This window comes from Phascolarctos cinereus, unplaced genomic scaffold (genome assembly GCF_003287225.1).
Source record: "Phascolarctos cinereus isolate Bilbo 61053 unplaced genomic scaffold, phaCin_HiC Scaffold_1;HRSCAF=81, whole genome shotgun sequence".
Taxonomy (NCBI): domain Eukaryota; kingdom Metazoa; phylum Chordata; class Mammalia; order Diprotodontia; family Phascolarctidae; genus Phascolarctos; species Phascolarctos cinereus.
This window is the reverse complement of record NW_027555514.1, coordinates 26,992,890-27,005,453: the sequence shown is the minus strand read 5'-3', so window position 1 is coordinate 27,005,453 and position 12,564 is coordinate 26,992,890. Positions and strand designations below refer to the sequence as shown.

The 12,564-nt window shown below is 37.8% G+C and overlaps 1 protein-coding gene across 4 annotated transcripts in view; it reads right to left on the bottom strand.

Annotated features, from left to right (window-relative positions):
• The window catches only part of SLC4A7 (solute carrier family 4 member 7), a 121,645-nt gene that overhangs the window by 8,992 nt on the left and 100,089 nt on the right, over nucleotides 1-12,564 (bottom strand). For all 4 annotated transcript variants that reach the window (XM_078151308.1, XM_020993181.2, XM_078151305.1 and 1 more), the window contains exons 21-23: nucleotides 11,079-11,252; nucleotides 7,964-8,095; nucleotides 6,205-6,305 (exon numbers count right to left, since the gene is read on the bottom strand). In XM_078151308.1, coding sequence (XP_078007434.1) covers nucleotides 6,205-6,305; nucleotides 7,964-8,095; nucleotides 11,079-11,252 — 407 coding nt within the window. The remainder of the gene's footprint in view (nucleotides 1-6,204; nucleotides 6,306-7,963; nucleotides 8,096-11,078; nucleotides 11,253-12,564) is intronic.

The following is a 12,564-nucleotide window of genomic DNA, read 5'->3' as shown; positions in this document are numbered from 1 at the left end:
AATAAACGATAATCTCTCAGCCCAATTAGCCCCTCTTCCAAACTTCCACGTTTCTGACAAAGGGACAACCCCCCACCCAATCACCCAGTTTTTCAACCTCACTCTCGTCCTCAAGTATTCCCTTTCTCTGACCACCCACATTCAACTAGTGTTTCCCTTCACCCCATCTCTCATCTGCCCCCTTCTCTACGGCAATCACCGATTCAGCTGCTCCTCTCTCCAGTCCACCCTTCACACAGCAACCAAAGGGGCTTTCCTAACACACAGGTCTAACCACGTCACTCTCCGGCAGCTCCTTACTGTTTATTGAGTAAAATGCTAATTCCTCTTGCCCTTAAAGCCTTTCACACTCTCACTGTAGCTTAGTTTCCCAGGCTTATTACATTTCACCTCACCCTTCATAAACCACGTTCCAGCAAAGCTGGCCTACAGACTTGCCCTTCGTTCATAACATCCTGTCTCCCATCTCCATGCCTTTACAAAGGCTGTCTGTCCCCCAAGCCCAGGAAAACGCTCCCCTCTCACTTCTCCCTTGCTTGATGCCTAGCTCCTTTTCCAAGCTCAGTGCAGGTGCCACCTCCAACTGAGGAGCCTTTTTTGATCTCCCCAGTTACTTCTTGCTCCTTCTCTACCCCCTTCCACCAAATTTACTTGGCATTTACTTATACTTACATGTTGCTCACACTGTCCACCCACCCCACTCCTCATACGTATACAGACCCAGCCTTAAAATGTTAAGTTCCATAAGGACAAACATTTTGGGGGTATTTTTTGCATGCTAGTGCCCACCCCATACCCAGATGGATCCATGATCTCATCGTTTGGGAGTTTCCTCCAATTAATGCTCATTGCAACCCATCTGTGCCTGCCCATCCAGTGTGATTCATGAGTCTGACACACAGGAGCCACCCAACATGGCGTGAGCCTTCCTCAGTTCACCTGAAAGGATACCAGTAGATCCTTCTGCCTGTCCACTAGCCATCCCTCAACCTTACCATATAAACTGCCTGTGTCTTCCTGTCCTATTATGGGATTCCTGGAGACCATTTACTCCCTTCCTTAAAGTTCATTCCTTCTCAGATGCAGACTGCTTACACAGACCACACACCTTCCCACTGCTTCTTAGGAGGCCTGACATTCATTAATTCTTCATAGAAAGCTACAGTCCAATACTTTGCTACCACACAGGAACACCAACAGAATGTTGGCTTTGTAAAGATGCACCTTTTAGGGAAACAGAAAACTGGGAACAAATTTTTACAACCAGTGTCTCTGATAAAGCCTCATTTCCAAAATATACAGGAAACTGAGTCAAACTGGTAGGAATACAAGTCATTCCCCAGTTGATAAATGGTCAAAGGATATGAACAGGCAGTTTTCAAGTGAAGAAATTAAAGCAATCTACAGTCATATGAAAAAATGTTCTAAATCACTATTGATTAGAGAAATGCAAATCAAAACAACTCTGAGGTACCACATCACACCTATCAGATTGGCTAACATGATAAAACAGGAAAATTGTAAATGCTAGGGAAATTGTGGGTAAATTGGAACACTAATGCACTGTTGGTAGAGTTGTGAACTGATCCAACCATCCTGGAGAAGAATTTGGAACTATGCCCAAAGGGCATACTCAGCAACACCACTTCTAGGTATCTATATCCCAAAAACATACAAATGTTTGGAAAAAGACCCACATATACAAAAATATTTATAGCAGCTGTTTTTGTGGTGGCCATTGGAAATTGAGGGAATGCCCATCAACTGAGGAATGACTGAACAAGTCGTGGTATATGAATGTAATGGAACACTACTGTGTTACAAGAAATGATGGGCAGGCAGACTTCAGAAAAACTTAGATGAACTGATGCTGAATGAAGTGAGCAGAACCAGAAAAACATTGTACACAGTAACAACCACGTCATGTGATAACTAACTTTGATAGATTTAGCTCTTCTCAACAAAACAAGGTTCTAAGAAAAACTCTAAACGGCTCATGATGGAAAATGCTATCCTCATCCAGAGAAAGAATCACGGAGTCTGAATGCAGATCGAAACATCCTATTTGCTTTTTTTGTTTTCTTTTGTTTTGTTTCTTCTCATGGCTCCTTCCATTGGTTCTAATTCTTCTTTACAACATGACTAATGTGAAAATATGTTTAATACAAATGTATATGTAGAGCTTATATCTGATGGCATGCTGTCTTGGGGAGAGGGGAGGAAAAGGAGGCAAATAAAATTTAAAACCCAAAAGATTATGGAAGTGAATGTCGAAAACTAAAAATAAATTAATTTTAAAAAAAAAATTTAAAAAGATAAGCTACATCTTTATTTCCATGGGACAAGGGGTCAATATAGGACCTCTTCACTTCTCTGAAGGCAATTTGGCCTATACTTTTCTTCCTTTTCAACTACAGGGACAATTCCCTCTCTAACTGTCTCACACAAACACAAGTGATGGATAAGCTCTACAGACTGCCCTTTCCAAATGCATGCCATAATATGAGCAAAAGACATTCTTTATCCACTTGGTATTTTGTCTGTTTGAATGGCCTAGTAAAAATTTTAATTACCTGTCTATTCAAGAAGGTTCTGCAACATTCAGGGGCTTGATGCCTTCAGTACATTTGTCAATAAGCAGGCATCCAAAAGATCTTGCTATCCATACAACATTCCTCATCTACTTGTCCTTTGACCTAGATTTCCTTCAACACATCTGTGATAAATACGCATCACCCTGTTTATAATCTGCTGCTAATTATGATCACAAAAGATCACTGAACAGCACTGTTCCTGTGCTTTTATCATGAATGATTCTATTATCAATGGGATACAATTTTTTTGGAAAACAGACTTTAAGGATGCCTTTTGTTTTACCAAAAGCAAATGCTTTTTTCATGATCTGAACTCAACAAACCAGGGTGGGATAAAATCTGCTGGGAAAAGTGGAAAGCATTCTAGCACAAATGAGGCTTAGACCAATACCTTGCACTATATTCCACAAAGCATTCTAAGTGGCTATGTGTCCTTCATACCAAAGATCATACTATAAAAAAAATCAGAAGATAATAAAATCATATACCTCTCCCAGCTGTGAGTAGATGTATTCTTATACCAAATACAGGATAAAGCTGATCATAAAAGATAAAATCATTAACTCTGATTACACGAAACTGAACAGTATCTGCACAGGTAGAATTAATGCACTTATGATGAGAAGGGAAGCAATCAAACAGGAAAAAAAAATTATATCAAATTTCTATAATAAGGGTTTGGCATCCAAGATATATTATAAACAATTAAAATATAAAAGACTAATAGCCATTCTCCTATACAGAAGTAGTCAGTGGATGTGAATAAAAAGTTTTCAAAATAACTGCAAAGTATGGAAGAATGCTAGAAATTACTAATAAGAGAAATGCAAATCAAAACAACCCTGCAGCTTTACCTCATACCCTGCAAATTGGCAAAGATAACAAAAGATGGTAAGAGTCAATGTAAGAGAAGTTGTGGGACAATAGGCATACTGTTGCATTGTTGGTGGAGCTGTGAATCAGTTGGAAAGCAATGTGGAATTACGCAAATAAAGTACTAAAAAAATCCAAATCATTTGCTCCATAGATTCCATTACTGGGATCATATCCCCAACGAGGACATTGATCAAATGAAAATCCCCATATATAATAAAATATTTATACCAGTACTTTTTGGTGATAGTAAAGACTTGGAAAAAAGTAGAGATGGGAAATGGCTAGACAAATTGTGGTACATGAACATAATGGAATATAATTGTGCTATAAAAACCGATATGTGCGATGAATAAAGAAAAACATGAAAAGAGCTGCATGAACTGATGCCATTAGGTAAGCAGAGCCAAGAAAATAATATACACAATGACCACAACAATGTAAATAGAAAGACCCACCATACAAATAAAAAGCGAATGTTACAGAATTGTAAAGAACGTCTCTTCTAAAGAAGAGATATGAGAAGACATCCCAACCCACTCCCCTCTGGAGAGCTGAGAGGTCCACAAGTATTGTCATAGCACATATTTTCCTACTTTTTTAATATGTTAATTAGCCAAGCTGACTTTTCCTCTTCTTTTTCTTTCAGTCTTAAAAAAATACTATTTGTTATATAGGATGGCTCTCAGAAAGGAAGAGGAGGAGGGATGCTGGGGGAAACTATGGTGACAAAAAATATATTAATGAAACTTGTTTAAAAAATGAAGATGATGCTGAATTTTGCAGATGATGCAAATTAGGCTATAACTTTTTGTAAATAATAAGTTAATACATGCACCTCTCTTTCTTTCATGGGGATTCCAGACAGCGTCATTCATTACTAACACAGAAAAAATGAATCACTGATCCACTAAAATGCAAAAATATACACACTCTATATGATACAAATATAATTTCTGAAACTCCACACAAGTTGAAAAAGCAAGTCCAAATAACTTAATAAATATGAATGATTCTCGTAACTAATCAGGGTAACAGAATTTATACCTACTCTAACCAAAGTGTTTCTCAGCTGTGAATGGCTCAAGAGCAGACTAGATCTCCCCAGAGCAAACATATGCATAATTAATGTGTCACTTAAGTTTTCACATAGAATACATGCTGGAAAGGACTAAAAGCCTTCCAGTCCAAACTGTAGCTGAACAAGAATCCCCTTCACATCCCACCTAAACACACAGCAAGCATTCACAAAGTGCTTCCCACGTACCCACCACTGGGTTAGACTCTCGGGATCCAAAGACAAAATAGAAACAGTCCCTGCCCCCAAGAAGCTTATAGTCTGGCCATAGACTAAATCATGTACATGTACACACACACACACACACACACACACACACACACACACACATGCATACATGCATGCGTGAAATACGCAAAAAATACTTCTATACTGAGTTTGGGACTCAGCATGAAGAATGCAGAAACGTCTTCCGCGGAAGATGGAGCTTGAAACTCAGCCTTAAAAAAACCAGGGCAGAGGGAGTCCATGCGCAGGCATGGTGGAGCAGCCAGTGCACAGACACACCGAGAGGACAGTAATGAGTCATAAAGGTGGAAAGGAAGGTTGGGGCTAGGCTGACTTAAGTTCTTCAACTGAAGACTTCCAATTAGAGGACAACAGGTTACACCTACCTTTTAAAACTAGCAGGAATTTACATTTGAACATTAGGATACATATTCAATGGTTTACATTACAAAATTTTACATACAATTACTTAATTTTCAGGTTATAAATATAAATTACTAAATATCAAAATCAAAACTGTTAAACACTACAGGGAATCCTATTAACAATTTTTTTCAAGTTCCTTGTACCAGCAATCACTAATAACTTTTACCCCACGACTCCCAAGCAATTACGGAGCCTTGAGGATGATATTCATTTTTTAAATATATTTCATTTGTGTTTTAATCAGCCAAAATCTGCTTTTTCACCCTTCTATCCCAGCCCACCTTTCCCCACTGACAGTGCAAACAAACCAAAACCTACAAAACACGTCTAGTCAATTAAAACAACTTTCCACACTGGCAATGTCAGAAAAGAATTTATTTCATTCAGCATTCTGAGCCCTTCATCTCTCTCTCAGGAAGTGGGCAGCGTGCTTTATCACTAGAAGGACTATAGTCCTTGAGGAAGGGAGCTATCTAAAGCTTTTACAGGGAGAGAACAATTCTGCCATCTATGCCGAGAGCACAGAGTCACATGGAGTCTCCCTAAGAAGGCTAGGTAGCTGAGCCAAAAATTTGCACATCCTAGGAAAAAACCGAAGGGATAACGAAGAAGCCTGGCCTGAGGCAGAGCGCATCCCCCAGTGAAAACTTTTCTCCGCCCACCCCAGTTCTGGACTTTGAAAATGCTCCGCCAAGAGCTCGCTTTTTCCAGGCGGCATAAGCGCCCCTCCAAGACACCACTGATTATCGGGATGACATGATACACAGCCACCCCTTAGAGTCATTCAACTTTATAGCACATCGCTTTTTTAAAAGGTTTCCTAGGTAATTTTAAAAGGTTAAATAACCTCCACTTGACAGGAATATTGGAGAGCTGATGAAACAACCAATAAAGAAGCATTTATTAAGTACTTACTGTATGCCATGCACTACTCTCAAGCTTAGTCTGTCACCTAAGCTCCTAGGGATAGGAAGTGTACTATTTCAAAACAGAGTTTACTCCCACCTGTACTTGAGGGCCTTCACTGGAATCTGCAGGAGACTCCCGCCTTCAAAGGGAAGGTGCACAGTGTCACTGTCATCGGCGTGAAGCAGCCGTTCAGCCTCCTGGGTGAAGCAAATTAAATCGTTTTTCTCTCTACCTTTACCTTCTTCCATCCCCATCTGCCCCCCCCAACACTAATAAAGATTAAGACACTGGATTAACGCTCATTTCAAAGGGAAATTTACTACATGTAACATATTAACTAATGAGAAATTAAAACTGCCAAACTATGCAAACAAAATATTAATATAGTTGCGACTGAAATACTTATTTCAACAAGACCTCCATGAAAAGTGTCAAACACACGGGCCACATGCAGCCCAAAATATTCCCAAGTGAAGCGTGAATGTTTAAAATGCACTTGGAAAAATACTTAACAAAACTTTAAAAATACAATAAAATATAAATAATGTTACAATGTGGTTTTCTAAGTCCATATGCTGATGGAAGAGATTCTTATGTATGGTTTAGTGGTCCCTGTTTCTAGTTGAGTTTCATACCACCAATCTACATTAATATCTGTAGTATATGGTAAAAAAAGTCCTTTTGAAAAATACATATTTTGTATGTTAACTTTTTTCTATTAAGAAATAAATAAAAATATCATCTTTTAGGGAAAAAGTATCATTTAATTATGCTTCTGTCCTATCAAAATTGCCATGTTCAAGGCTCTTGTCATTTTTGATATAAAATATACTTTTGCAAATAAAATGTAGAGGTTGAGATGGTTCTTTAAAAATGGATTTTCCTCATGTAAGAAACAGACAAACAGAAAACACCCAATTTTTAAAAAATTATCTTATTACAGAAAAGGCTGATCAGCAGAATTCAAACGTGCGTGCGTGTGTGTGTGTGTGTGTGTGTGTGTGTGTGTGTGTGTGTGTTAGAAAGAGAGAGAGAGAGAGAGAGAGAGAGAGAGAGAGAGAGACAGACAGACAGACAGACAGACAGACAGACAGACAGACCCTGATGTATCTAATAAAAATAAGATACCACTACTAGGGAAAACTAGTTTAAATTATGATACAGACACCAATGTATGGTGACTTTCAGAAGAAAATAATAATCTTAACTTTTAAAAATTCCTTTACAATTAGATATTTGTAAATACTACTGAAAAGTAAACATACAATTTGTAAAGTCTCACATCAGTTGCAGAGATATCAGCATTAAAAATAATTAGTTTCAGTTTCCTATGATCAGCAAATGTAGTATTATACTGACACAATTTAAAATTATCTGGTATGCTTTTTAAATTACAATCTTGAATTGATCAGATAACTGAATATAATGAAAAAAGAACAAGAACTTAGTTTCTAAATTCAACTATAATACTAAGTATGAAAATAAGGCTTTACACCTTTTAAAAAGTTGAATTCCATGACATAAAAATTATGTACGGTCCATTTTTCTGTATTCATCATCAAAATGTGCTTGAAATTTAAAACCAACTGTAGATACCTTTTTGTCAACAACTCAAAATAAAGCTACAGATTTCTCTAGAATGTGTTGTTCCTGAATACAGAGTTCCTCAAAGAGCTGCACAATGGCCAGCTGAGACTCAGCTCAGGCCAGTCGTTCTGGCAGGAGCTCATGGAGAGAGCTGAGCTGCCTGGAAACTGCACTCACTCTGGCCAGTTGGAAAAATCACCGAGCTGTGCCTTGACAGTTTCCCAGCAGATTTTAGGGTTTTAAACTTAACCTCAATAGTTTTACACACCTCCTTTTCCTTCTTCTGTTTGTCATCTTCTTTCTTTTTCTTACTTTCTGGCATGAGATCATCAAGCCAGCTCAGTTCTCGTTTGGTAAAACACAAGTCCATTAGTTTGCGTATAAACACCAATGCAAGAACCTTTAAAAAAAAAACACAGACCTTAAACCTCTTTTGAAGAGTTCACAAACTGTTCCAAATACAAAAAAATCAAGTAACCAAAAACAAGACTAAACAAGACCTATGAAATAAAAAAACTAACCCAGAAAATAATATTTTTTAGCCTTCACAAACAAAAAGTATACAGTTATAAAAAATACAATTCTTAACTATCTGTTTGGAATAAATTCCCTGGCCTATGCAAGTACTTCATTAAAAAGCATGCCATGTCAAATGGAAAGTTATTATATTTAAGATAACCATAGATAATATTAAAAATTATCCCCTTCTCCTCTCTACAGTACTACTATCAAGGTCTAGATCTCCATTTCTTTATTTTTTTAATGGTAGATGCATATTAAGAACTTTTTTCACCCTGTACAGAGAGTGCAACATTAACACTACAGGCAGGAATACTAAATGTGGATATTTATTTATGAAACAGCGCTATTCCACAAACTTCAAATGCCTTTTCCTATCTTCAAAGGCCATGCTGCTCATAAGCAATGGAAAAAGCACTGAACTTGGAGGCAACGGATCTGGGTTCAAATCCTGACTCTGCCATAGACTACTCATGTGACAAAAACTTGTCAAAAAGCCACACCCCTTATTTAGGCTTCAGTTTCCTCTTCTACAAAGTAAGGGGATTAAATGTAATTGTCTCTAAGGTTTCTGCTCACTAATAATCTATGGGTACTATGATTTGTACAACAAGTTATAAGAGTTAATTTATTAGTAGCGTCAGAGTTATTTTTAGTCATTAGTCAATAATATTAGTCGATAAATGTTTTTCAGCTCCTACTATATGCCAGACACTATACCAAGCACTGGGTATACAAAGAAATGCAAAAACAGTCCCCCCGTATTCAAGGAGCTCACAATCTAATGGAGAAAACAACAAGCAAGTATGTACAACTAAGCTATACACAGGATAAAAAGAAAATGAGAGGGAAGGCACTGGAATTAAGGTGAGATGGACAAGACTTCCAGGAAAAGTTGGGATTTGAGCTGAGGAAAGTGAACAGGCAGAGCGGAGGAGGGAGAGCATTCCAGGTATGAGAGACGGCTAGATAGAATGTTCAGAGCAAAGAGATGGAGGGTCTTGTTCATACACAAAGCCCAGCCCAGGTCATTGGATCAAAGAGTACAAGACAGTGAGTAAGGTACAAGAAAGCCAGAAAGGGAGGGAGGGGCTAGATTACAGAGGACTTTGAATGCCAAACACAGCATTTTATATTTGCTCCTGGAGGCAGCAGGGAGCTACTGGAGTTTACTGAGTAGGAGAAGATGACATGGTCAGACCTGAACTTTAGGAAAATCACTTTACAGGCTGAATGGAGAAGAGACTGGAGTAGGAAGAAACTTGAGGCAGGCAGACCCACAGGAGGCTATTGCAATAACCCAGACATAAAGTAATAAGGGGCCTGCACCAAGGTAGTGTCAATGTTGAGGAGAAAAGGCAGTCTATTTGAGAGATGCTAGAGGTAGCATCCACAGGCCTGGAAACAGCTACGATGAGGGAGGGGAAGAGAGAGATAGTGGGGAGTCCAGAATGACTCCTATACTGCGAGCCTAAGGGCCTAGGAGGATGGCATTATCCTCTACAGTAAATGCAAAGGTAGACTGGCATAATTGCTGAGATATCATTAGTCTCTGCTTCATCTTAATCAAGAACTACTAAAGTGACTCAATGGGATGGAGAGTTGTGTGGTGCAAGTCCCCAAAGCTACAGTTCTCAGACACACTCAAGATGGATCTGTGACTTCTTTAGAGAAGAGAAGGTCAATCCCAACACTGTGAGTCACCACCCATCCATGCCTACTTATCCTGTGGGACTCTCATCCATGCCATCCCCTAAGTTCACCACAGATGATCCACTCGACCTGTCATGAGACTTCCTTGAGTTCGCCTACCATCTTGAATATTCCAACAGAGCAGAATGAATATGCATCAGTTATCCCTTTCTCTTGTCATACTCCAGCCCATTTTCTACAACCAGAAACTTATTTGATGATATCCTTAATCTTGATTCTCCTTCATAATTTCTTGACAATTATAATTTTCAACTTGGTCACATTCACCATGTGCTTATCAGCCTTCTGAGAGATCCTCAATTTCAAGTCTTTGGAGACTACAGTGTTCTAAGACTCACAGACATACAATATCACTGGAATAACAGAAGTATTGTAAAGACGGGCTTTTATCCCAGCAAGTAACTTAAGGTTAGTAAAAGAACTCTGCAATTTCCCACAGATAATCCATTTGCTGTTCATTTGCAGCACCTTTCCAAGACGCAAACACTAACGGGAGAGCTCTACAGAGTATCTAGCCAGTTAGTTTTTCCTATACACATAGAAAGGCTGAACATTTGAGTGATTATGGATCTCATTTAGGAGGTTCCACAAGGTTCCTCGACTTGATGAAATGTCACCTGTACACAAGTGCATGTGGAAGACCAGAAGCATCCTCTCCAGGGAATCCCTCTTTGCCTTGGTTTCTCCATAACAGAGTCCAAGAGTTCATCTGTCCATGAGAGCAGTGAACACTAAGGCCAAGTATCTTTGGTGACATATTTTAATCACTTCATTTATTCACACCTTTGCATTGAAGTCATCAAAGACCAGAGTACATACTGATTTAATGTGGAGTCTTATCTAGTTAATACTAGATTTTCTCAATTTCTTCATCTTCTGTATCAAAGTTTGACTTAAAAGCAGCTATAATTATTTTCATGGTAGTCCTTTTTTTAAAAATTCTCAGAAAATATCCTCAAAAATCTAGAATAAAAAATTACTACTTTAGAAGAAACGAAAACCAATAATTGATAACTACCTATTTCTAAATCATTCAAATAAATTAATGATTCTTTCCTCAAATACGCACATAAAATGATCGCTTATCAAAAGCAATATGATCACTTGACATACTGGTCTTAAAAAGGTCAGGAGGGAAAAGATTCATTTACCATCATGGGGAAAACAACCGCAGCAGCTGAAGCTTTTATCACCCACAAGAGAACTAAACAGGTAAGCTGAATGACTGTAAAGATGTGGACCTTCCACAGCGGCACATAACGCAGATAGATCAGATCTGGCTGATGTTTAGCGGGCATTCCAAATAATTTGATGCGGTCAAAAAACTAACAACAAAAAAACCAAAGTAAAAAACATTAAACCGAATTTCAGTCTATGCTCTTTAAAATTTAAAGAGGTTACTTTGACATTTTAAAGCTTTAACATATTAGGGACAGGGACAGGATCTGTGATTTCTCCATAACCTCTAGTATTAGAGTTGTTCCAATCACTAAAAAGTTCAATGCTCAGTCAATACCCAGTGCATGTCAGCAGTTGGATTTGAACCCAAGCTGTCTTCCTGGGATTTGATGCCAACTCTCTTTCATATTGACAAGCATCAGTTTTAAGCTAAAATTTCGCTACTTTTTTCCACAGTATGCAAAAGTAGGATAGATGCAAGTTAGCATCTAGGTTCTGATAAGTTTTGTGAATAATGAATCCCATATAATGTGGTACATTATTTGAATTCCCACTTCATGTTTCCACTGGCCAAAAAAAAAAAAAACATTTTACATTTTATGTCCTCATAAACCTATATAGTGCAGATTCAAATACAGGAGAGCACTTCAGGGATTCATTATTTGCACTAACTAGGATCTGGCTATATTTCAGCAAAATACTTTTAAATCTATGCAATACAAAGTAAGGGAGATAATTTGAAATTATTTAATTTATTGAAATAAACATGGCCCACTGAACCAAAAAATATACCACGCTACCGCTACCTACCCTTTGTCCACTTTAGTGGACACAATATTTAAAAGATGTTCATGAAAATACAAGTCATTTAACCCTCCCGATTTCCAATTTCTCTTCATAAAAGAACAAAATTATACTAAAAGAACTCTATGATCCCTTCCAGCCATAAACTTTTGTTCCATGAAATTAATCAGCTATAATTGTTAACTTTTCACTTTTCAATATGTATGACCTAAAAGGCTAAAAGAAGGGCTCAGAATAGAGGTCAAAAATCAAAAAAATCATCCAGAGGTAATTTCAAGCTAAAAACAGCTCCTTCCAGAATGGAATTAATGCAAAGATCAGCATCCAAATAAGCACAAATATATCTACTTTTAAAACAAAACTGAAAATTAAAACAGCTGATCAACACTTTCCCAAAGTTTAATCAACAACTTTCATATACGAAAACTATCAAGGATAGCTATTTGTAAAATAGTGAATGACAAGAATACCTAATAATCTAAATGTTCATTTCATAAATAAAAGATTCCTAAAAACTCAGAAAAAGTTATGTAAAATAAATGAAGGCTATAAATAACTCAACTCCATCATCACAAATCCCCAGATTAAAAGGAGGCACCAAATGTCTAACTTTCCTCCTAACCTCCAGACCATAATGGCAGCTCTCCTCCTCCC